Genomic DNA, 25,621 nt, shown 5'->3' with positions numbered 1-25,621 from the left:
CACACTGGCTGAGGGGACTCAGCCACCTGCAGGCTCGTCCAATGGACTGGTGGGTTCTGGGAAGCCCAGCAAGGGGAGGCTCTGGGCCAGAGAATCCAGCCCTGTAGGTTCAGGGCTGCCTATGTTTATCCGGAAGCAAAGGAAAAATCTCACCCGACTGGTTTGCCTGCCACACAGGCTGCTTCTCCTGGGGCCGTGCCTGGGCCAGACGCGCTGCCCAGCAGCCCAAGTGCTCTGGGACCTGTGGGGTGCTTGGTCCCTTCAGTGTGGAGGTGCTCAGCCTGGTTGCCTGATCTGTGTTTTGCTGTTGTTCCCTAGGGATCAGGCTGGGAGCAAGGTCCCCATCGCCCAGGCCATTCACATGCTCAGCCCTGACCAGAGTTGGTGCCCACAGCCCTGGGCCTCCTGCTTGGTGTGGGTTGGTGGTCCCCTGGCAGACGTTTGCTTTGAAGTGTCAGCAGTACTGCTGGGGGCAACCCTCATCCTGCTCTTTGGAAGGGAACCTGGGGATCCCTTCCCTGAGCAGAGATTGATGGGGACCCCGGGGAGGGGCATGGTTGCTGGCGTCTGGGCACCTTGGCACCTCTTGGGTAGAGGAGGGAGGGCAGGGAGACCTGCTGGGAAGGTCCACTGCAGCTCCCTGAAGATGGTGGTGGCTGGGGCACAAGCTCCCAGAGGTTCGGGGGTGGCACAGGCATGTCAGGAGAGTGATAGCAGATGAACAAGATCTCCACCCTCCCAGGGCACAGAGCACAACACCCATCCCTGAGAGACCCTTGCCAGGCTGGGCACAGGGGCAAGCTCCTGGGCCCTCAGTGGGGACCACCACCAGAAGGCAGTGTCCTTGCTGTGGTTGACTGGTGCTGCTCCTGGTGAGCCCTGGCCCAGGACAGTGAGGCCACAACCTCGGGGTGGAGGCACAGAGGCTGCAGCCCCCTGTGTCGTGGGGGTGACAACAGCTCCTGCCTCATGCCTGAAGGAGCAGTGCCCATGTGCAATGCTCCATGGACAGTCATGGCCAGGCTAGGGGCTGTGAGTGACCCACTGGCAACCTCCCTTGAGGTGACCACTGCACCCTATCTGGCTTGGCACAAGGGAGTGAGGTCAGAGGCTGTGCTGGGGATGGGAGTCTGGAAACCAGCTCTCAGGGGGTCCCTGTGCCTGGGGGCAGGGCGCACACCCCTGTGGATGGGCAGGCACTATGCCCCTGCCCTTGGTGCTACTTGGGGTCCTGCAGGAGCTGGCCAGCCGGCTTTGCCTCAAGACAGGAACGGGGACTCCCAGAGACCTTGTGCAAGCCTGCCTACACCCCACCTCCCGGACCCGCTGTGCCTGGAGGGATTGGTCTGGGTGCTCAAGGCCCTGGCACTGGTCCTCACTAGCCTCACTCCTGTCTGCCTGCTCCGCCCAGTCCGTCCGCACCCCTGAGGGCAAACAAGGCCAGAAGTGGGCTAGAGAGTGGGCAGAGTCATGGAGGTCTTCACCCTGAGGGGAAGTCTGGGGTCACAATCACACACAGACCTGCAGAGGAGGAGGCAGGAGGCCCTTGAGGCAGAGCAGCAGCAGGAGCCTTAGCCTGGACTGGGATCAAGAAGGCTTCCTGGAGGGGGCAACAGGAGCTGAGACCCTAAATTGAGGGCCAGTTGGGAGCTTAGAGGGTGTGGGTGGTGCGCAAGGCAGAGGAACACCAGGGCACATTCTGAGGGTTGGCCCCACTCCAGGGGCCCTTGGGCCTGCTGGGCCCAGTCTTAGGCTCTGCCTGGAGAAATGCACACGGCCAGTGAGCAGCTCCTATTTGTGCTGACACCCTGCTTTGAGCACAGGGTGTGACAGGCCAGTGCTGGGCCTGGAGAGGAGCAGCGGATGTGCCGTGTTTGCTGCTGGAACTGGGGGTGCCAGCCCCTTGCCCATGAGGACAACCTAGACTGGAGTGGGTGCAGTTGGCTGGCGAGGGATGTTTCCAGGGTCTTCTGGCTGAGGCATCTCAGAGCCGAGAGCTCAGAGCTCGGTGCTTGGGGCTGGGGCAAGGTGTGGGCCCACATTCGGGGTAACTGGACAAGGACAGACCTGAAAAGGGGCAGGGGGAGCGCCACCCAGGGCTGCTTGAGGGGAGGGCCTTTGAAGCAAGAGAAGTGGGGAGGTCACAGGAGGGTAAGTGGCAGTTTGGGGGCAGGAAGAGGGTCTGGCAGAGAGCAGGCAGTGCTGGCCAGCTGGGGAGAGGTGGCCAGTTAAGGACTGGAGGGACAGCCTTGGGGCTGATCTTGATTGGACGGGAACCTTGCTCATTGCACACTCAGCACCACAGAGGGCTGGGGTGCTGGGTGGGCAGTCACCCAGGGCAAGCCCAGAGAGGCCAAGGTCTTCCCAAGGATTGGCCAGAGACAGCACACCTGCCCATGTGTTCTGGGAGCTGTGGGAGCCAATGGGGACCCTTCTGTGCTGTCCTGGGAGCCCAGACCAGACCCTTCCTGGGGCAGAGCTGCAGAGCGGGCTGGTGGCCAGGGCCCGGCACTGGGCTGTGGCTATGGCTGGGGTGTGGGCTGGAAGCCACAGCTCCACCCTGAGGGGGTGGAGGACCGTCCCAGGCCCAGGCTCTCAGAGGCCCCAGCTCCCGCCCTGGCTGGTGGTGAGAGCTCCCTGGCTGGCTGGCAGGACGCCTCCCTCTCCCTCGGGCAGGGGCTCTTGCACTGGGGTCCATCAGGCTGCGGGCTTCCATCAGCCGGCTCCTTTGCATGAGCTTCCTGTGGCCACGGTAACAAACTGCCACACGGGGGGAACACTCATTCTCACATTCCTGGAAACCAAGTCTGACACCAAGGTGTGGTCAGGGCTGCCCAGCCTCGGAGACTCTGAGGAGGGTCCTTCCTGCCTCCCAGCACCTGGGGGCTCCAGCCCTCGCCCACCTGTGGCCACTGACCCCCAGTGTCTTTGCTGGCTCTTCCTCCTCCTCAGCACTGAATCTCCCTCCTCTCTTTTGTGAAGGCCCCCCAGTGGCATTGAGGGCTCCCTTGCAGAATTAGGATGATCTAGCCATCTCAAGACCCTCAGGACCCCTGCAAAGATGCACCACTGCAGGTAGCACCCCTGCAAGGGGGGAGGACTGACACAGGGCTCCCTCCCCTCACTCCTCGTCTCCAAGTTAAATTCCCCATGTGCTGCGTGAATATCTGTGGGTGCTGGAGGTCCACGTCAGCCTCGGGTCGGGTGCCGCACCTGCCTTGTCAGCCTCGGGTCGGGTGCCGCACCTGCCTTGTCAGCCTCGGGTCGGGTGCCGCACCTGCCTTGTCAGCCTCGGGTCGGGTGCCGCACCTGCCTTGTCAGCCTCGGGTCGGGTGCCGCACCTGCCTTGGGCTGCGCTGGAGCTCCTGCGCTGGAGGTTCTGCAGGGGTTTGTGCAGGATGCAGAAAACCATGGCTCCAGAAGGATATGCGGGGGCTGGGAAAATCTGCTGGCAACCAGTCCTGGGAGCACCCCCACTCCCGCCTCCCCCTCCACAGGGTCGATTCCCCCAGGGAAATGAGGCTAGAGATCAGGAGCCACTGGCTGAGTACGGCAGGTGCTGGTGGTGCACCGGCTAGGTGGGGGCAGAGTGTGACCCTAGACCAACGTGCGCTGGGAGCCGGTTCTCCTGGGTGCCCTTGCGGCGAGTCCTGAGAACAGCACCTCGAGCTGAGTGCTGCGAGCCAGCTCCTCTTTCTTCCAGCTCTGAATAAAATGTCCTCCTTCTCCTGAGGACGGCTGTCAGCCGCCTTCCACGTTGCTTCCAGGGAATTCAGGTCCTCCACGAAGGTTGTAATTATTTTGTTCCAGAAGGAAGCTCAGGCCTGTGATTCTGAGCCTGCTGTTGGGGCTCCATCTGTCCCACTCCAGCATTTAGCAGCCTGTGCCTGCTGCCGCCTCTGGGCATCGGGTGGGCTCCTGTGGGCAGGTGGGGCAGGCAGTTCTGGGGTGCTCCTCTAGGAGCTGGGTTTCTGGGGCCCAGTTGTCTTGGTGTGTCCCCTGCCTGTCCCCTCCCCTCTCTCCAGTGAGATGCCCTAATGCCAAGGGTCTTGGTTGCTTCTTGGGTCCTCCCCACAATTATTGATTTTACACCTGTAAAAGTCCGTATGTGCACACCGTGAATTATTTTAAATAATGTCTATCAGTGTGGCATTATACCGTTATACTACACCCGGGGAGGACCCCTCCAAAGCCAGCCAGAGGTTGTGAGAGCAGCCTAGGGTTCCAGCAGGCCCTTCGTGCTGGGGCCTGGCCTTCCTGTCTCCCAAGTGACAACATCCCACCATCTCACAGCTATACTTGTTGGTTGAATTCTGTTTTCATCTCTAAGATTTCTGGGTTCTGGAGCTGTAGTGTGTTCTGTGCTTCTGTGGGCAGTCCTGTGGCCCTGGGCCAATAGGTCCCCTCCCGTGGCTCTGCATCCTGGTTTGTCCCTCACCTTTCAGCGGAGCAGGTTCAGAGGGGCACTGGCCTGGGGCCTGGGCAGTAGCCCACAGCTGCTCCCTGGGTGGGGAGCTGCTGGCCTCTGATTTCCAGGCACTGGTGTGGAGGGATGGGGTGGGTCTGAGGATCTACCCCAGAGCAGTTCTGTGAAGTCCTGGAGGCCTAGAGGCCTCCTGGGCAGCTGAGCTCAGCTTTGCAGCCCCAGCTGGGGTCCAGCCTGTGGGCAGGGACTCTGCTCCTTTTGCCAGGAGCGGGAAGGTCCTTCTGAAGGCCACTGTTTGGGGAGAGCCCGGGCCATCCTCTCAAGGCCTGCATTTTCCTAAGGAGGACTGCTGCTGAAGACACCTGGCGTTTTCAGAGGTAGTGTGGCTGTCGGGGGGACATGCGGTGCAGTCTCTTTGCCGTGAAGCATAGCTGCCCTGATTTGGCCCCTTGTAAATCCTAGAGTCCCCAGTAAGAAGGGGTGGGCGGAGCGGTTTCCAGGTATGACTGTCCCCACCCAGAGCCCACAGAGAGCCTACAGCGGTCAGACCTTGCCAGCAGCCCTGGCCTTCACAGGGGTTTGGAAGAGACACTCTGTAAGCTGGACACCTGGCCCAGGGTGGGTGACTGTCCTCAGATGTGCCGCAGCCTGGGTGGGGCAGGGTAGGCCAGGAATGGTGTCCACAGATCTGGGGCCACTGTACCCGCCTCATGACCAGTCACGGATTTGGGAGGAGTCTGCAGATTCCTGGGGCTCACCCTTGCCCGTGAGGGATGTGTCTATGCCCAGGGGACAGTGCTGGTTGGTGACCAAGGAGGGAATAGTGAGGAGGTGGCGTGACCGCAGGGAGGCATGCTGGGACTCACTGCGGACCCTGGCTGCAGGCCATGGGGTGGACTGGTGGCCGAGACTAACCCAGGAGCAGTGGGGCATGTGCCCATCAGCCCCCGCAGCACCACAGAGCAGGCAAGCAGGGCACAGGTGCCATGGCCCGGAGTGCTGGCTGTGCTAGGCCCTGCTGGTCTGTGTCGTGGGCAGCAGCTCAGTCCAGTGTGTGACCATCACCCTGAGAGAACAGACCTGTTGTGGGGTGCTGTGACCTTGACCTCTCCAGGGCTCAGCAGTGCGGGACTGTTTTGCAAGGGATGATTTCTCAGGCCCCAAGTCAGGGCCTTAGCTGGCTAGGGCAGGGCTGCTGCCCAAGGTGGCCTTGGGGTGGGTATGGGGCCTTGCTCAGGCCTGGGCCCTCCCACAGGGTCTGTGCTCTGGTTTGGACACAGCCTGCCCTTCCTGTAGAGATCAGGGATGGGGGTGGTCAGGCCTGGACTGAGGGGAATGGGCCATGTAACCATCTGACCCAGCAGTGGAGGCCTGGCCTCTTTGGGCACCTCTCCCAGATGCTCAGTCTGTCCAGTAGGTGCTGTGACTCAGGCCTGCACAAGCCGGGCCCAGGTCTAGAGGGGTCCAATCTCAAGCCGGGTCAGGCTTCAGAAGAAGGGACTTCCTATAGCAGTGTCCCAGACCCAGGGACCTATCCTGGCCTGCCCAGCTTTCCTAGAGGCATCCTGTCCCCCACCACTGTCCTCGGGCCATTGCCATCCTCACTTCCTGGGAGCGTACAGTCGAAGCCTGTGCCCCACCCTGCTCAGCACTGGGATGGGGGAGGCCTGCAGTCATCACAAGCAGCACAGCTGGGCCAGGCATCCACCCCTGTGCTGGGCCCTGCAGAAGGTGGGTGCTGGCACTGGGTGGGGGTTGGTGGGCCTAGCCTGGCAGCAGTGGGTCTCCACACAGGCCGAGGCCCCTGTGGTTCCACTCTTGGCAAACAGTGCAGGGTGACCTAGAAACCATGCTGCTGACCCATGCCCAGCCGGAGCTCCTGCAGTGTGCCCTACCCACCCGCCAAGCCCCCAGTACAGAGGTGGCCCACTGTTGCCTGGAGGTCACTGCAAGGGGCTGTGCCCGCCTCACCCTGGTAGCTCTGCCGTCGAGGCAGCACACTCTCAGGTTGCTGAGTCCCTTGGCAGGGCTGTGTTTGGTGAGGGTCCCGCCCCTGCATCACCACGCCTGGGGCCTGGGGTGTGTGAGGTCAGCGTGTGTCACTTTCCAGAGTGCCTGGCCCTCTTCACCAAGGCTGGGTGCTTCCTTGGACAGGGGCCTGGAATGGAGTTGTTCTGGATAAGGGTGGTCACCACAGCTCCCAGCAGCAGGAGGCCACAGGCAGGAAATGGGGTCTGTCCTGCACGCCTCAAAGACTGCCCAGTGTGGCCAGGGCACCTCCTATCCCAGGACACTGAGGAATGTCACCAAGCAGGGGTCTAACCCGACCTTGCCATCCGTTCTGCTGTGACCCTGCCTGGTGGACCTCTTCGGGACTGGAGTCTGGACTTGTGTAGACCTGGTGGGCACAGGTTTAGCCTCCTGGAGGTCTTGGACATGGAGATTGCTGTGCAGCCTTGAGTGTTCCCATGGTCTTCCTCACTCCTCTGCCCAGGGCCTGACCTGAGCCCGTAGAACCCAGGCAGGCACCGTCCACTCCTGCCTGGCTGTCTGGTGGCCAGTGCAGCCTTGTGTGGGAAGGTCTGGGGAGGCCAGGTGCCCCACTGGGGCCAGGCCTGTCTTCAGCAGAGGGTTCTTTTGGGTGGTAAGTCCCCCACCTATGGCCTGTCTGCCTGGAGAGGGGAATAGGGGTCCTGGGCAGCTGACCAGCCCCCCTGAGCAGCTGAGCAAGGGGCCAGTATGGGGATCCTGGGAGATGCATGTTGGACTCTGTGGAAGACCCGTGGGCCTGGCCTCACGTACAGAGAGCCCCTGGACACACTCAGTGCAGTTCTCAGGTAGCGTGCCCAGTGCTGAGGACGTCTTCAGGTTTCTGAATGGCGGCTCCTGATTCTTGACTTTTCAGCTTCGATGATGTTGGTGACTCTGTAGCAGAGGAGGAGTTTGCATTCTTATGTCCCCTGCTCCCAGCCACACATGCACCTGTGCTGAACAGGGATGCCTGCAGCTCGCCCCTGCCCAGGCAGCGGATGAACTTGACTCTGGGCTCTCTGCTCTCTGGGCTGATCCTGGCCTCGCCTCCTTCTGGTGGGCACTGTGGTCCTGCCCCTCCCTTGTCCCCAGCCTCGGTGCCCTCGCCCGTTGGGGACTTGTTTCCATTTGATGCTGTAGCGTTGAAGGCTTCCCCTCAACTGCTCCACACAGCTCTGGGTGGTTATTTCTCAGTTCTAGGCACTCGCTGGCCTACCATGTTGAGTGGGCCACGACAGGTCTGCCCTCTCCCACCTGTGTCCCCCAGTGCCAGAGGGTTGTGTCCTGGTAGAGGGGGACCCTGGGACCCCTCCCCAGGCTCAGGTGCTGAGGGGCATGTCCCTTCAGGGGTCATCAGTGCACAGGAGGGTCCCAAAGAGACTCACTGGGTTCCCCTGCACAGTAAGCCTGTGGCTGGAAGAAGCCAGAAGAGTGGGCTGCTCCTCACACCCATGTGACTTTCTCTGTGCTGGACTTGGGCTAGCCCTGTGGTCCAGGGTGTCCAGCCATTGAAGACCCTCCCCTTTCCTGAGGCATAGCCGGATCCTGGGCACCCGAGGTCAAGGGCAGGTGGGACTCATGGACATGGAAAGGCTAGTGGGAGCTGGGGACCTCCAGGGGTCCCTGGAGAGCGACAGAGCCCAGGAGGGCTGGCTCAGAGACTGTGGCAGAGTCTCTGGGCTGGTGCTCTGGCCCCGAGGGGCCTGCCTCCCAACCCTTGGGTCCACGGTAACCTGTGCCCCTTTCTGCTTCCCCAAGGTCACTGATGGTGAGGGCACGGCTGTCATCCTGGAGCTTCTGACTTCCATCCGAGGGACCCCTCGTGCCTTCTGGCCGGCTATGTGTGGAAACACTCTGGGCACAGTGGTCAGCCTGGTGCAAAGCCCCCAGAGCAGCAGGTGTGTCCAGGGAGGGGACAAGCCCAGGGCACAGCGGCTCCTCTCAGCTGAATGTGCCTGTGGCTCAGGCTACAATATTCCTGGCTGGAAGTACCCAGGAACTCAGTGACAAGCTTGCTGCTTCCTGTGTCAGGCCCAGATAGCTGCCCGGCTCAGGCATCCCTGTGCAGGAGCAGGGCCTTCCTCCCTGGCCAGTCTAGCCACTGGTGTGGGTGGCCATGTCCAGCCATGGAGCATTCTCCTGGCATGGCTGCCCTGGCTGCTCAGCTCCGGCTGCCCTGCAAGCTTGAGGAAAACCAAGTTGCACGTATGCGTGTCTTTCCCCAGCCCTTGGGTGCAGGGTCCTAGCGCAGCTGAGAGCCGGGGACCCGCCCACGTCTCCCCCACGTTCCTCCCAGAGCGCAGGTCTCCCCGGTGCCCAGCCCACCTGCAAGGCCACCTTGTCCTGGAGATGTTGCCACCAGCTCACAGCACAGTGAGGAGGAGGTGAAGGGCAGGCCTCAGAGACGGGCGCTGACGTTGCGAGGCGCCTCCGCGGTGCTGTGTAAGAGCGTTCCCTCCCCGTCACTGTACCGACCAAAAGGAAGAAGAAAAGGAAAAGAGAAAACCTGTCTGCTGCTTTTTCTTTGTTTAAATGTGAAAGAATAAAGTCTGTGGAGGTTCTACCTGAGCCACCCTGCGGTCGCCGTGTGCCGCTGGCTGGACGGAGGCAGCCTGGAGCCCCCTGGTGTGAGGAAGGGCCGTGCTCCTTGTATCGGGTGGGCCATACCACAGCTCCGCTCACCGTCACCTGGCAGGACTGACCACCTCCAGGGGGGCCCGAGGGTCCAGCCTCCCCATCTTGCCCCCGCCACCTGGTTCCTGGTGGACACCTGGGTCGGGGGCAGAGGGAACACACGGTAGGTGGGTAGGTCAACATGCTTTTCTGCTGGTGAAGCCTCTCATCCGGCTTCTTGATTGGCTCCTTCACAAATGATGGTGGTGGCCCTGCTTGTCCCTGGTTGTACAGGAACATTCTGCATCGCAAGGGCGCCACCCTCCTCGGGAAGGCCTGGTGGGGCAGTGGACAGACTCTGATCCGTCACTCCACCACTGCCGGCCCGACAGCTGTCCTCGTGGTTTCTTGTGGTCCTGAGCCTACTCACAGGTGCAGAGGGCATGGCTCCCAGACCTTTCCTCAAGCAGAATCTCACAGAACAGTCTCTGGAAGGAGCTGGCTGTGGCTGCTTGACCCTGACATCATCCAGGACCTTGGGGCCCTGGGAACCGTTGAAAATCCACAGGCAGGACAGGGGAGCTTGCATAAGGGAGGGGACTTTGGAGGAAGGAGCCAGCCCCTGTGATGGCAAGGACTGAGATGCTCTGTCCTGGGCTCAGCCTCCCACATTGGCTCTTTGACCCCAGGTCCTGTGGTCACTTCAGAAGGAGCGGAGTCCCAGGGCAGCCAGACCCCACTGTGTGGTCACCCAGTGGTCACATTGGAACAGATCTGCGTTCTACCCAGGGTCCCAGGAAGGCCTGAGCTGGGAAAGAACTGTTCCCAGCCACTTGGGCCAAGGGAACTTTTCTATCGGGGGCCGGGACAGAGGCTGATGTCTTCCAGGCTGCTCTGCTGGGCAGAGGGGAGCCTGGTTTTCTCAGAAGCAAACACAGATGGGCAGCTTCACAGCCCCAGGTGCCTGCTTGGGGGGTGAAGTCTGCATCCTCAGGGATGTCCTCAGCCTGAGCGGGTGCTGTCACCTATCCAGGCCTGGGGTGGGGGGGTGTCTTCCTCCCCCAGGATGAAAGGAATGGGTGAGGCCATGTGAGAACCCCACCCTGGGTCCCCAACAACAGCTTGGAAAGGCTGACCCTGCCCTCTGTCCATGGTCATTTGCAGCAACCGCACTCCTTAGCTCTAGGGCCTGGCAGTGACCCTTGGGGACTGAGTGGGAGGGGCCTGCCGCATGGAGGGGGTCCCCGTGAGCCCCTGGCTCCAGGTGTCCCCTTTTAGCCCATCCTGCTGCACTGCTCTAGGGACTTGGGGTCTGGTCCCTCTCCTGGGGTGAGGGGAGCCCATAAGTAGCTGTCACTAGGCAGCTCCCCAGCCACGCATGATTATCACAGGGCCAGAGGTTCTGAACCCCTAGACCAATGGCCTGGAGGTGGAGAGCAAATCCTCTGCATCTAGTCAGTCTGATGGTTGCTCCCAGAGCTGGTTGCACTGGGCCCCCAGTTGCTTCCACACCCTGGCCCTGGGAATGGGCAAGGCTGTCTTTGAGAAGTGGTGCCCTCCCTGGTGCATCTGAAAGAGCTGTCCAGCCCCGACACCCACCCGGGAGATCCGAGTCTGCAGAGGAGGTCTGGGAATCCCTGGCGCACTAGTCCTGTGAGCTGGTCCTGGAGTGCAGACTGAGGCGTGGGTGGTATGCGTCTGGACACAGGAAGGCTGGGGCTGCTGCTCCTGACCCTTCCTGCTTGGCCCAACCTCCATGAACCCCACCTGCAGAAGCCAATCCACTCAGAGCAGGGCTGGGCTGGGCCACCCCCGAGTGTCCACCCGGTGTCCTCCTGCTTTCAAAGGCACTGGGGTGAGGGCAGGTATGAGTGGAACCTGATGGCAGCCAAGGTGCAACGGGGCTAGCACTTGCCCAGGCAGGGACACCCCAAGATCAGGCCACTCTCACCAGCCCCAGGGTCCTTGGGTGAACAGCTGTGACCCAACTCTGCCAGAATTCAGCTGTCTCTCTGGCCACCAGGGCTGGCCATCTGCCATACACCTGAGGCCAACTATCACCACTTTGCTATAGTGCAGGCTGGTTGGGGGCCTTGGGGCACAGCCCAAGCCTGTGCAGGGACTCAGCGTGTATCCCGCAGTCACCTGGTCACCAGCCTAAGCCCCCTGCCTTCCTCTGAGGGACCCTCATCATCATGACTGCCCCAGTGCCTCCCACCTCCACTGCTCACCCTGCGCCCTGCCCCCTGCCAGGCTTTCCCAGCTCCTGCCTCTGTGCACCTGCAGTCCAGACCCCAGGTTGCTGCTCCCCTACCAGGTGCCTGCACATCAGGGCAATGGGAGAGAGGGACAGTGCCGGAGGCAGGAGACAGGGAAGGGGCAGAAGCGGAGGCCTCATTGTGGACTGGGCACTTGGCTACACAATGGACCTGTGGTGTAGGATGCCAGGCTAGAGTGCCTGCATCTTACCACTGGAAAAACTGAGAGTTGGAGCCCCTAGCTTATTTCTGATCTCTATCCACTGCGTTTCAGTGCCCCAGAGACCTGGACAATTGCAGATGGTGCTGGGTGACCAGCATCCCCACCAGGATCCCCTCCTGTCTCTGCAGGGTCTTTTGGTTGGTTGGTTGGTTTGGAATCAAACTCGGGGCCTGGAGTGTGCTGGGCAAGCACTTTATCACTGAACCTCACCCCAGCCCTTTCTATTTTATTTTAAGATAGGGTCTTGCTAAATTGCTGAGGCTGGCCTCAAACTTGCAATCCTCCTGCTCTGCCTCCTGAGTAGCTAGGATTGCAGGTAGGACCCAGCTCTGCAGGGTCTGTTTCTCTGATTATAAGGTAACCCCTATTACTAGGAAAGATGAATGAAGATAAAAAGTCTCCTGCAGTCTCCCACCCTCAGGGGGTCGCTGCGTGTGTCTTCCCAGGTGTGTTTCCTGGGTGTTAAGAGACATTTGCACTGCCGACCTGGCACCCAGGAAGCTCTGTGCCCAGTGCACCCTTCTCTGGCTCCCATGACTTCCTGTGTCCTGGGGGCTCACCCTCTCCTTCTGGAACTAGCACTGGGGGGCTGGGAGCTGCCTGGTGCTGGGCTCCTCACCCCTCTGGACACTGCAGGCTGCCTGGCTGGGGTTGCAGCTGGAGTAGCCCGTGTGGGAGCTGCTCCCTTCCCCTTCATCAGAATACGGAAGAGGGAGAACAGATGGGGCAGGGCTGGCCCTGATGGCTGGCTGGGAGTGGCCAGCATCTGCTGAGGGCTTAGCTGCTCGTACCCCAGAAACCTGAGGACATTTCAGGAGCTGACCAATGCCCAGCAGGACCACGGGCCATGCCGGGCTGCCTGCCAGTCTGATCCAGGACTGACCTCCCCCAGCTCCTCTGGGTGCAGGCGTGGTCAGCTTGCCCCTCCTGCTGGGCCTGTGGGGCCTGGGCTTATGGCTTAGGCTGTCACCAGGGCCTGCCTCCCTTCCTGCCCCCGCCCCTGCGGAGGCACTGCAACCACCAGCCTCTGCCCCAGCTGATTTATTTTTAGCTTCAGCCCCGCCTGACACCACCATGAGCTTTGCACTGGGATCCGCAAGAGGCGGTGCGGCCTCAGGCTCCACCCAGGCCACCCAGCTCCAGCAACCATAGGTGACAGGGAGGGCTTCCCTGGAGTTTTATGGGGGAGGCAGCAGTGGGGGCGCCTTGCTTCCTAGTTATGGCTGTGGGTGTCAGGAGTGCCCAGGGGCCTGGAGCTTAGGGTCAGAGCCCAAGGAACCCTGCAGCAGGGCCGGGTTAGTGTCCACAGCTACAGCATGGGTACGGGGACTGGTCCAAGAGGACCAGGGACAAGGCCTGGGCAGAGTGACAGGGGCGGGACCATGGAGGTCTGAGGGTGGGCATCTGGATAGGGAGGGGACACCTGTGCGGGGGGGGGGGGGGCTCATGGGCAAGAATTGTGGGAGATACAAAGTGAGAGTGGCCAGCATGGCGAAGGACAGCTGGGCTCAGGGTGTGTGGTGGAGGAACCCTGTGATGCAGGGAGGGACAGGGCTGTGGCTGGGCTGCCCAGGGCTGCCCGAGTCCTGGAAAGGGCCTGGTCAGGCTCCCTGCACCTACAGAGTGCGGTGGGAGGCAGCTGCCCCAGGAAGAGCAGAGAGTGTCCGGGACCATGCCGTGCAGACCACAGCAGGGGACCACTTTGGGACAGAGGGAAACAAGTCACAGAGGCTCTGCCCAGCCTTGTCCCACTCTGGTGGTCACTCAAGGGGTCATCAGGGAGGCATGTCCTTCTCCCTGAGGCTTGGGAGACCAGAGGGGACAGGACCCACAGTGGGCATAGTCAATGGGATGAGATGGCTGCAGGGCAGCTGCAGTGAGGTTCACCAGCCCTTGGGTCCACTCTGGAGACAGTTGGAAGTGTGAGGTTCTCCTGATGGCCGCTGGCCACTGAGAGCCGGCCTGTGACTCCTGAGGTGTTGGCGGTGGGTGTGGGCTGAGGAGTCACAGCAGCCACAAGTAGCAGGAGCTGTGCCGTCCGAGAGCCGGCAGGTGCGGGCTCCCTTCTGAGGGATGGAGACCCCCAGGTGGGCTGTGGTGACTGCGTGTGAGGGCTGAGCGTCACGGGAGCACGGAGGCCTGAGCTGTGGGACTCGATGGATCTGCTTTGCACGGGGCCCTGTCGTCTCTCCCAGAGCAGCACCAGCACCAGGCCTGCCTGCTCCCCTCGGCTGCAGTGAGCATGGACAGGGACATCCAGGCTGGTGGAGACGGGCACAAGAGTGGATCGTGTGGGGCACATGCGTGTGCATGTTGTCCTGGGGGGTCCACGTGTGTGCAGCATCCCTGTGGGTCTCTGTGTCTGCGTGTTTGTGCTTTGGTGTGTGTGTGTGTCCTTGTGGGTGTGTGTATCTGACTGTGTGTGCTGTGTGTCCTGGGGCCTCCGTGGGTGTTCAGTGTGTCTCTGCAGGCGGGGGTGGGGGGCTGTGATGGGCAGCTTCGCCTGCCCTGCCCCAGGCTTGCTGGGTCAGCCAGAGGCCCCCGATCTCTGGAGAGGCCCTGGGCCTTCAGGGCCCTCTGTTAGCAGGTAGCGGAAGCGGGAGGCTCTGGGCACCTCAGCAGCACCACGTTTGTTAGTTCTGGTGTTCATTCCATCCGCCCGTGTGCCAGGACCCAGCTTCCCGGACAGCAGCCGTCTCCCTGGCACTCTGTCTCCTGGTCATCAGACGCAGGCCCTGTCAGGGTGAGCAGCTGGCAGGGACTCGTGTGGGTGTGGAGAGGACTGGCAGGGGCAGGGCCCTCTCTGCGCCTTGCCTGAGCTGGAGTGGGAGTCCTTAGAAGGGCAGGGGAGAAGGGAAGGAGGGATACTGGGCAGGGGGACGGGGGCCCTGACTGGGGGCAGCGACCATCTGGGAGGAGAACGGGCAGTGACTGACGATCAGGCAGCCCCTGCCCCGCCCCTGGTCCATGTGGCTGCCCTGCCACCCCCCTCCCACCACTGTGCTCCTGTGTTCCTGGGGACAAGCCAGGTATGGGCCAGTCCCTTAGAGAAGCAAATTTGCACATTTGCAAGTTCAATCCCATAACTAGGTTTTCCCTTTTGCAAATTGGAACATGTCTCCTTGGAGGAGAAGGAAAGAGGAATCAAAACATGGAAACTGTTCAGAGTTCACATTTAAACAAAAGCATTTCCCCCTTGAAGTGAATCTTAGAATAAAGACAAAACAAGAGAGATCAAAGGAAGATGAGGAGAAGGAGCCATCTCCCAGTCAGTGCCACCTGAGGAACTCCATCCCCTGAGGCCCACAAGGGCAGCCAGGATGCCCTCCATCACACCAGCAGCAGTTGTCTGCCTGCTGCCCGCCACCCCTCCCCTGCGCCCCGCAGGACTTAGAAGGACCCTGGGGAGCGTTCTGCTGTCAGCTCTGCTGAAGGGCCTGCCAGACTTCCAGTGGCCATGAAGCAGCAGCTGGGGAGGGCCCTTGGTGGAGGCTGACTGGGCACTGCCCCCCCAGCCACAGCCCAGAGCTGTGCTCTGGAGGGATGGTCCGGGCAGATCATCATAGGTGCTCTGGGCACAGGTTGGGCACAGCAGTGGGCAGTGGGCCCTTGTCCAAATAATGCCTTGTCATACACATGCAGTGTCCCAGAGAGGCGCCATGAGGGACCTGGAGGCAGTCGTTGGTGGATGCCGTGGCTGACAGTCCACCATGCCCAGGACCCACTGAAGCCTGAGAGGGTCTGGGCTGTCCTCACCATTCCTGCTGCTACAGCGGAACACTTCAGACTTGAAGGCTTGGAACATGTCCCTCAGGAGGCCATGGAGAGACCGCAAGCTCTGGGAGGTCCGCGGGAAAGTTAGACAGGACTCACTGGGCTGAAGTAGGTATCAGGGTCTCAGGGCGCCCCAGTGGGACACGCCACACTCAGGCCCTGTGCAGCCCCTGAGGCTGTCACATGCACACAGGCACACGCTCGCTCTGGACGTCTCCGTGCTGGTCCCTGAGAGGCCATGCACACGCACACACGGGCCGTCTCTGTGCTGTGGATGTCTCTGTGCTGGCCCCTGCTGCCCTGTCCAGGCTTCCGCCTCAGGCCTCAGGTGCTGGTGGCCACAGCACCGCTGACTCCCATGTCCCTTCCAGGAGAAACAGACCTGGAGGTCTCCCTGGAGGCCAGCCATGCAGGAGCCAGGCCTCGGGGCAGGAGGTGATTCTGGCCCAAGGCTGCTGGGCACCTCCCAGGCCACCCCTCCCCGTGGGCTGGTTTCTGGGTCAGCCCCCTCCCACCTGCGCAAGACTGGGGCACTCCTGGGTCTTGGCACTGAGGCAGCCTGTGGGGCCCCTGGAGCTGCGCTCAGCGGCAGAGCCCGAGGCCGGGGAGAGCTTGGTTGCGGACACTGTCATCTCTCAGAGGCCCCTGCAGCCAGCCCTCTTGGGGGTGCCACCCATCAGGCAGTTTGACGCTGTGATCCCATGTGGGGCCTGGGCAAGCCCGTCTGTGTCTGGGCCTCACTGTCCCCATCTGTGGAAGAGGGGGGTCCCTCAGCCTCCCACGTGATCCTCAGCACCTCACTCCCACGACCAGCGGGAACCTTGACCTCAGGAGGGGCTCAATCATGGCTTTCATCCTGAGTGGGGGGGCTGGGGTCCTGCAGGGCCAGCTGCAAACTGTCCGGGCTGGTGGGTGATAGGCAGGGGTCTGTGGGTGGAGGCCCTCTACAGGCCCCTGTGCTCCCTGCGAGGGTTTCAACCTCTGTCAGGGAACCGATGTTCTGTAAGGCCTTGGTCCTTCACCCTCTGTGGCCATCTTGGCCCAACAGGGAAATGGGGGCCTGAGAAGGCGGGCTGGAAGGCAGTCCTGTCGGGTGGGGAGGCTCACCAGAAGCACAGGCCATGTCAGTGTCTTTGCTGCCCAGATGGTCATCATCACCATCGCCATCAGAGCAAGGGCTGGGCTCAGCACGAGTTGCAGGGAGCTGACGTCCCTCTTCCCCCGCGGCTGCCTGCACCCCAAGCTGCGCAGGTGAAGGAGAGGGACTGGAGCCTGTGCCGCCTGAGCCCCAGTTGTCAGAGCACAGAGTGAGCAGGTGCTCTAGGCTAAGAGACACCTTCCCCACAGAGGGTCCTGGACGGGGGGGACCTGTGCTGGGGCTCGGCCCTGGCCTGACACCATCTTCACCGGCCTGGCCAGACTCCCTGGAAGCCCAGCAGGCCTGGTGTAGGGCTGATCCGGCCTCTCCTCAGGGCGCCTCTGTCCCAGGCGCAGGCCCCCCACAGCGGGCACTCAGCCGTTCCTGGGTCAGATGCTGGCCACAATACCTTCCACATGGCCTGTTTTGTTGTTGTTGTTTGTTTACCATGAACTTTATTCTGGCAGCAGAAGATGGTTTACCGAGGCTTGATGCAGCGTGGCATAGACCCTTCTGTAATGCCAACACACAGAGTCCATGGCTGCCTGCGTAGACAGGCCTAGGGGACTGTTTGACTTGGGCTGAGGCTCAGGGGCTGAATCATGCTGAAAGAGCAGGATGGATGTTGATTATTCAGCAGCAGCTTCAGGAGAGGCTTCCAGTGGCCTTCCCTGGGGAAGGCACCCATCCCCCTCTCTGGCCCTGCTGGCCAGGTTCAGCCCGAACTCCAGGCCAGAGGGCCAGCAGCTGTGAGGGGCTGGGGCTGTGGTCCTCGGGCTCCTGGCCTCCAGCTGCTGGAGTCATGGCCAAAGCCAGATGGTGCAGGACAGGCCTAAGGACATCAGACAGGAGGGTCACTATGGCTAACTCAAGGCCCCCCTCAAAACCAGCTGCCCCAGGGCTGCTTTGGCCCCGTCCTGGGAACCCCTGCGGTTCAGTGGAGAGTGCCTTGTGGTCTCCGAAAGGCACACCTTGGTTCCCCGGGGCTCTGAACCAGAGCGCCTCCATCCGTCAGCCTGGTACAAAAGTCCTAGGACACCACAGGGAGAGGCCACCTCTTCCTGGAGACCTGGGACATCCCCAGGATCAGGGCTACCAGTGGGCTCACCTGTCTCAGGTCTCTGGTCACCCTGGAATCCAGCAGGGCACCCTGACTCTGGGGCAGGACCAGGAAGGCTTCTTGGTGGAGGGGGCTGGAGCAGCTTGAGGACAATCGGGGTGGGCCGGGCGTTAGGAAGGAGGCCAGTTGAGCAGAGGCCCAGAGGAGGTGGGCATGTGGATCTGGGCAGGGGGAAGCACCCCAGCACCCAACCTGGGTCAACAAGTGGGGTGCTGTCGAGGGAGATGTATCAGGAGCCCTGTGGGTTCCCGCATCGCTGCTGGGCCAAGGACCTTCCCAGATGTCTGACTGTCCTGTGGCCAGTGTAGAGCTCTGTGGTCAGCAAAAGCCCCTTGATCTGCCCTCAGGGAAGGTTGGGGCTGAGCCTAGCAGTGGCCAAAGGAGGGTATCCAGGCCACCTGAGTCCCAGGTCGACTCAGGCCTCCTCCAGAACTGCTCTAAGCTCACTGCCTAAGCAGCCCCAGCATTGGGACTGGGCCTGAGATGTCCCTGGGACATTAAGGCATTTCGGAAGGATGCATCCAGCTGAGAGAAGCCAAAGCTTGGGAGAGATGCAGCAGGTTCTGAGCAGGCCTGAGCCCCAGACTCCTCTGGAACAGAACCCTGAGACCCAGCTGCCAGAGGGGCCACTGTTCCCCCTAGGCCAGTCCTCCTGGGTGTCCCTGGCTCACCTGGGGACAGAGCAGGCGCAAGAGGTCAGGGTAGACTGTCCTGTCTGACCCAGCTGTTCCGAGCAGGAGCCCACTGTCCCATGAGGCCTTCACTGAAGGGCTACAGGGCGGGCAAGTCCCCGACAGCTTCCCAGGCCCCTCCAGAGGCCATCCTCCGACTCGTCCCTGAGCTCCCCAGTGCCCCCCTGGGCCGTCCCCAGGGCTCTCTCCAATGCCCGGATCAGCCCTGCACCCATTTCTCCACTCATTCGTTCATCTAGTACGTGCAGGGAGTACCAGTCTGTGCCAGGCATGGAGTCAGACTCTGCGGCTGGACCCTGCAGGGGTCGACGCAGCCACACCCAGGAGCAGGGTGAGGGCGCGACTCCCAGGAAGGCGCCCTTTGCTCCCATCTCACCAAGAGGCAATGTCTGAGGACAAATGAAAGGTCTGCCAAGGCCTGGGGAGGATGCTACAGGCGGGGACTGGGGTGCAGGCTCACACTGGGGGTTGGGGACAGTGGGAGGATTGGCCCCAGGTCACACAGTCCCAGACTGCAACCCTGTGGGACCAGGGTGAAAGCCAACTCAGCCCCCACATGAGACCGTCCTGGAACCCACAGGGCTCTGATGCATCTCCGCCCACAGCACAAGGTCTCATCTCCCGAGGGAGAGGCCAGGGCACCACGTGGTGCTGCAGTGAGGTGAGTCAGGACCCACTCCAGGGCCTGGGTCTTTCTGCCTTCCTGGGAGTCTGTCCACAGTGAGTCATTGCCTCGTGGTCACAGGGTGGCTGCCCGCTTCCAGCATCCCACCTGCATAGGAGGCAGAAAGAAGGGATGACCCAGGGCCAAGTCCTGCCTGCTGTCTGCCCCTCCTTTGAGGTATCATCCTGCCATTCTACTCTGCAATCCCGCCAACACGTCACCAGCTCTGCCAGTCACCCATCCGTGAGCAAGGCTGGGGACCTTTTCAGCTGTGCCCTCCCCACCAGCTGCACGTGGACAGACCCGGTGAGGATGAAGGCCGTTTGGACTCCCAGCAGCCCTCTTGCTCTGTGGCAGATCTGTCAGGATCTCTCTGGCTCCAGGACACCGACCAGTGCTGTCACCCAAGAACTCTCCAACTCCTGCAGCAAACTACTGCCCCAGGGCTCCGTCCCCAGCCGACCCCACACTGTCACATGGGTCAGGGGGGCCACCTGCCCCTCCTGCCAGGGCTGGCAACAGTGGCCTGGAGGACGGGGAGGTGGGGAGGAGTGGTTCATGCTGGGCCTGGTGGGTGTCCTTGGTCACTTCCTGGTCACCAGGCTCTGCTGCTGGTGATGAGGAAGGACTCCTTGGCCTCAGGCCCGCAGCCCAAGAAGCTTCCCAGTGCTCTGCCTTAGCACAGGACCTGGGAGTGTGAGCCCAGAGGCCCAGGGTCATCTGCCTGTAGCAGGGCCACTCCCAGGCCAGGCCCCACACTCACCCCGCCCCACACCTCTGCTGAGGCACCCCCTAACTGGTTTCAAGTGCCAGGACCCCTCCCCACGTCCTAAGAGGACACCCCAAAGCCAGAGGCACACAGCAGCCCTGCCCGCTGTGTCATGGGTGTCGTGGCTCCCTGCCCCAGAGCCTGTGTGGGGGACCCTGGGAGGGAATGACCCTGTGTCCCTAGCAGCTTCCCCTGGGGCCTCTGGAGCAAGGAGGCCCAGGGAGGGTGGGAAGCACGGGTCACGTGACCACCCCTGGGGGGGCAGGGTCGGCACAGGCCGAGGCTGCCCTGCCAGGGCTGGGCGGGGCTCTCTCAGGAGCCCCCTCCCCACTCCCCTGGTTCTCACTGAGCACCTGGAAACAAGGCCGTGGTGTGGAGGCCCTGCCACACAGGGCCATCGTACCAGGGGCTTGAGGGAGGAAGTGGGAAGAGGTGGCTTCTCCACAGAGCCCCCATGCACCAGGTGGAGTGAGCCCGGCCTGCGTGGAAGCAGAATGGCCCTGGTGTCCCAGCACGGAGCTGCTAGCTCCCATCCGACAGTGCCCTGCTGGTCCTGGACCAGAGAGCAGCATAAGCCCAAAGGTGCACAGCGGCTCTGCCCACCCTGGGCTGACAGCCTGGCCCAGGGGGGCAAGCAGGAGGGGAGGATGGGTGGGCTGAGCTCTGGGGGGTGTTCTGGGGACAGCCAGAAGGGACAGACCCCTGGGAGCTGTGGACCACTGTCCCCATGGACTCTCCTCACCCACTCCACTGCAGGTCACAGCCGCCCTGCTCCCCACTAAGGAGGCTGGACTCTTCCTACAGTTCCTTCTAGAAGCTGCAAACTGCCTTTTGAGTCCCGGGAGACCCATGGCCTAGCTCCATACCCTCCTCTGCTGTTTGGTGCAGTGTAGTTCTGCGTCCCTGGGTTCCTCAGAGACAGCCCAGGATGCCTGTCTTCCACCTGCAAACCTGAGATGGCAATGAACGGCCGCGTCAACGGGAGCAGGCCAGGAGGATAGTGCAGGCTGAGAAGCCTGCTCCCCGGGGACACAGCTGTGCTCCCGCATCTCTGTGCCATGGGACTCGGGGCCACAGAGGGGTTGCTGCAGAACAGGCTCTGCCACGCGTGCAAGGCAGCTCCCTGGCTTGTAGCGCTGCAGGCCCCACTGCCATCTGGCTGCCCGTGGGTCAACAGTCGGGGTAGGAGATGGGAACCCCCGGGATGGGGACCACTCTGCACCCCACTCCAGCCCAGCCCTGTAGCTCTAAGAGTGTCCTGAATGCTATCCCCACCTCCCCAAGGGACCCAGACCCAGGGCCTTCTTGGTGAGCCTTCCTGAGGGGTCCTCTCTTTGTGCCCGGGGCACTGCCAAGGTGTTCGTAGGACCCCTTCACCCTCCATCCTGCTCTGTTTCCGCCGCTGGCTGCCCAGTGTATACACATCTGGCTTTTCCCCATGTTAACATCCTTGTGAGCCCTGGGGACCCATCCCAGCAGGTGGCTCAGCCAGCAGTCACACAGCAGGCGAGGGTCCTTCAGAACTGACCTGTAGAGTGCTGCCTCCAGCAGTCCAGGGGTGCCAAGCCAAGCCTTGGCCTGGGTGCTGCTGGAAGAACAGGACAAAGGGGGCGAGGTTCTGCGAAGTGAACCTGGGTGCTTTACCACGGAGCCACACCCCAGCCCTTGTATTTTTTATTTTGAGAAAGGGTCTTGCAAGGTTGCTTAGGGCCAAACTATTGCTGAGGCCGGCCTCAAACAGTCCGGCTTCCAGAGTCACGAGGATTTCCAATTTTAATTTTTGTCAAAAAATGCCTGTTGGCTTTCTTTTGCTATGAGACCTGAGATAATGAACTTAAAGGAGGGATGGTTTACTGTAGCTCATAGCTTCAGAGGTTTCAGTCCATGGTCACTTGGTCCAGTCCTCAGCCAGCAGCCTCCTCCGCTGCCTGGTGAAGTCTGGTGGGCAGAGCTGTGGTGCCAGCTGCATGCCCACCGTGACTCCGGGCCTCCAGTCTGTGCCTTTGGACGCCCCACTTTACAGATGGGGCCACTCTCCGTCCCAGCCCTCACCCTCCCCTGGCAGGCAGCACCTTCTCTCTGAAGGGTTCTTGCCTAGTGCAGTCCCAGCGCCACAGGGAAGCACACAGGCGTCCCGCAGCACATCGGAAGCATGATTCACAGCGTGGGTCGCAAACAGCAGGTGCCAAAGGGACAAACCCTAGAAAATGTGAACTGGGGATTGGAGAGTCACAGGAATGATTAAGAAGATCATCAACTACCCCCCAAAGTCGAAGGCAGAAATGGAATTTAAAATAAAACTGGATAAACCCCCCAATCCTCCTCATCCCAGATTTTTTTTTAAAGCCTTTTTTCTTACTTACAAATGTAATCCGTGTTTCACGCGGAATAATCACAAAGCTTCGACAGCTAAAAATAGTGTCCGGGACCACCCCAACCGCCAGCACTCAGGGACCGTGTCGACCCTTATGTCACCTTGTAGGCAGGCCTGTGCCCCTGCGTGTGTGCATGTGTGTGGGCACATGTGGGCACGTGTGCAGTCTAGCCCAGGCAAGCAGCAGCGGACACGCTGTAGCCAGACGTGACACCAGGCTCCAGAGGGAACCTGCAGGGAACATGGGGCAGGAGGCAAGAAGAGGGCAGGGAGACATCAAGGCCACACCTGTGGGGACAGTGCCACCTCTTTGTGTGGGGTACCACATGCCATAATGAATGTTTAAAAGGGAGAAGGGGGGCCAGAACCAATCTGGAAACTGGAAGAACCGCTTTAGGGACACTACAAGCTTGCAGGGCAGTCCCGTGGTGCCCCACCCCCCAGGGCTCACTCCCTGTGCTTTCCTGACCGGCTTCCTCCCGCCATGCTCCTCCTCCAGGCAGGCAGCCACCAGGGAGAGGACTGCCCAGGGCTGTGGCTGCAGGCCTTGCTGGGGTGGGGCCCATGTCCCTGTGGCTTCCTGCTCAGTGTCTTGGACCTCATCCTCCAGCAGCTAAATCTTTTTCATAGAAAAATTATTTGCAAGTATCAGCCAGGAGTTAGCTCCTTAATGGGGCTTTAATTTTTAAATGAATATTTATGAGCTGTTGGGAGCTCAACGGAGCCAGTGTGGAGCCCAGGAGCCTGGAAGTCCCCAAGCAGAGCTCAGCGGTGTTGGCTGCTTATCCCCCCAGGACCCCCGGGAAGGACCTGGCCCTATGCAGAGTGGCCCCTCCTTGTCCTGGGGCTCAGCAGTCCTGGAATCTGCCTGGCACCCAGCTCCCCGACTCAGCTCTCCCTGTGCCCGGCCCCCACCTCTTTGGTGAGCCTGCACCCCACACTGCTGGCCCCTGCACCAGCACAAGCCCTTGCCACCCACATCTGGCCTGGACTTGGCCCCTCAGGGAGAAAGCTGTACTCACCTCCTCTTTCCCCCAAGTTCTCAGGGGCTAAGACTAGGGAATGAGGGGTCAGCAAGACCTGGGCAGTTTTCTTCCTTCTGCCTGGACACTGCCCTAGCTGGATGGGTGCAGCTCCCCAGCACTGTCTGCCTCCTGAAGGCCTGGGTGGCCACCAGTCAAGAGAAGCTAAGGAGGAAGTGGCTGGGCTTGGTGGCCCCAGTGGTCTTTAGGGTGCAAGGACAACCTCACTTCTGCAGGTCAGGTGGGCAGCAGGACCCCTGCCCAGAAGCTTGCTCTGAGGTCTGAGACTGAAGCCTCCCTGGGACTGGAACTTCTGAGTGGAGAGGTAGCACAGGGGGTCCCAGCGCAGGGGGAGGGGGTTGAGGGCCTCCAGGTGGGCCCTGGAAACCGTTGCCGGCAGAAGGGGTGGAGGAGGTTCCAGCTGCTTCCAGCTGGCCCACTGGAAAGCTAGACCTTGAGGGGCACAGCCCAGCCCTCCCTCTGCCTTTCAAGAACCAGGCCCAGCCCAACACCATATCCTGCTTTGCTGGGCTCAGCTGGAGGGGCCGCTGCTGAAAGGGACCGCCCAGTGGGGCCAGACACAGGCCCTGGTCAACCCAGCCGTGCAGCTGCCCCCTCTCCCTCTGAACCAATACTGCACAGGTAGGCTGAGGTGGGAGGGGCACGGCACTTCTCCAGGCACACATCAGGAGGGATGGGCAAGACCTTCACACCTGCAAGTGCTGAGGTCAGGCGCAGAGCATTCTGGGAGCAAGAGGGCCTTGGGCCCTGGGCTGACCCAATGAGATGGGTTGTCAGCTCCCTGCTGCCACACTCAGGGGGAGACAGGAAGAGCAGGGCAGGAGGAGGAGCAGACTGGGAGGGAGGGGAGGACAGAGTGGGCCAGGAGGAGGACAGGAAGAGGAGGGGGAGAGGAAGAAGAGGAAGAGGAGGACTAGGGGGAGGAGCTGGGGCAGTGCCTTGGGCTTGGGGAGGAGGAGGGTATATGCAGAGGTCTGTGCTGAGCAGGACCCTCCCAGGCAGCTCCCTGGGCATTAGGGGTGGGCACACACACCAATGGATGGTAGGGGTCCCTTGGGAGAGTCCACATGAACCCCCATTGCCCAGCCCAGCCTGGATTTCTCTAAGCTGGACTTCCTAAAGGATTCACCTGAACTTTGATCAGTGGTCAGTGGGGCCTCCAGGATTAGCCAGCTGTTCTAGGAGGGCCTGGGGCCTTATCATCAGGAGACCCAGGAACTGGGCTGAGGCTTTCCCTGCAGCCTCACAGGGCCACCTACAGGCCCAGAGACCAGCCACCTGTCCTGAGCAGTGGTGGCCCATAGAGCCCACAGTGAGGCCCAGGGCTCAGTGGGCACAGGCGTGGCCAGCGCGGGGCACTGTGGGAGCCTGGCTGCCCCCACCTGCCCTACACAGTGCAGAGGCTGGCCTGCTTATGAGTTGCTTAGTGACTGAGGCAGGCCAGGGTGGAGCCAGGCCCTCCCCAGCTGGCACTGGTGTGAGCTGCTGGGCTGTGCCGCCCTCTGGCAGCCTTCCCACACCGTGGAGGAGCCGTGAGGGGCAGGGAGAGGGAGCAGACTCAGGGCCTGCTAAGCGGCAGCCGCCACCCCCTCTGAATCAATACTGCAGTCTCCCCAGATGAGGCATTCACAGGGTTCTTAGGTTCCTGTTCTTATATAACCTCAGACAAGAAGCACATTTCCCATTTCTCTCCAAGGCCAGCCACAGACCACAGCTGAGCCTCCTCCTCGGCAGCCCCAGCACCCCCTGGGGCCCCTCAGCCTGCCCACCCCAGAGGCTGGGGCCTGGCGAGGCGGCTCCCCTGGCAGTAGAGCCAGTAGCTGGAAAAGCCGGTTTGGAGCAGGCTGCCTGCAAGGGGCCTGTAGGAACAGGTGGCCTTGGTCAGGACTCCGAGGAATGCAGCTTGGGGAGACAGCCGCCTGGCAGTGCTCAGGCAGCCTGGGTGCAGTGAGGGGTGGCCCCCAGCCTGGGGAGGCTGGGCAGTGGCCCCTGGAGGGGAGAGAAGGTGTCATCCTCCCATCCACTCAGAGGCCACAGGCCTCCTGGGGAAGGAGATGACTGATGGCTCCCCAGACTCCTCAGATGCTACAAGGCCAGCAGGCAGGGTCCCCGGGGTCCCTGGGAGTGACAGGCCCTGAGCTCCAGGAGAAGGCAAAGGGCCCATTCCAGGTGGAGGCAGGAAACCCAGGTTGTCAAGGCTCTACATGCCAAAGGGATCTAAGTGAAAGCTCCCATTAAGGAGGGGACAAGAACCAGCCCTGCCCCATGCTCTGAGCCATCTCGGGACAGCAAGGAGCTATGACAGCCTCAACTGCACCAAGGTCCAGGGGAGAGAACCCAGGAGACGCAGAGTGAGGCTCCAGGCCAGGATCCCACCCTTAGCCCCAGTGGGGCTCCCCCTCCCCTCCCCTCCCCTCCCCTCCAGGGCCCCAGTGTGACTCCCCGTCCCCTCACCTCCAGGGCCCCAGTGTGACTCCCCCTCACCTCCAGGGCCCC

General features: G+C 61.7%; 1 protein-coding gene across 7 annotated transcripts in view; it reads left to right on the top strand.

Annotated features, from left to right (window-relative positions):
- The window catches only part of Pwwp2b (PWWP domain containing 2B), a 31,673-nt gene extending 9,648 nt beyond the window's left edge, over positions 1–22,025 (top strand). For 2 of the 7 annotated variants that reach the window (XM_027930109.3, XM_027930108.3), the window contains exon 3: positions 8,216–9,025. In XM_027930109.3, the coding sequence (XP_027785910.2) occupies positions 8,216–8,223 (8 nt within the window). In that variant the 3' untranslated portion in view covers positions 8,224–9,025. Of the gene's footprint in view, positions 1–8,215; positions 9,026–18,855 lie in introns of those variants that run through there. The other 5 variants (XR_011707265.1, XR_011707267.1, XR_011707266.1 and 2 more) reach the window with 5 other exon arrangements.
- Positions 22,026–25,621: the final 3,596 nt, after the last annotated feature.

Source organism: Marmota flaviventris, chromosome 4 (assembly GCF_047511675.1).
Source record: "Marmota flaviventris isolate mMarFla1 chromosome 4, mMarFla1.hap1, whole genome shotgun sequence".
NCBI classification, from domain to species: domain Eukaryota; kingdom Metazoa; phylum Chordata; class Mammalia; order Rodentia; family Sciuridae; genus Marmota; species Marmota flaviventris.
The sequence above is the reverse complement of the archived record's forward strand: the minus strand, read 5'-3'. Positions and strand labels throughout refer to the sequence as shown.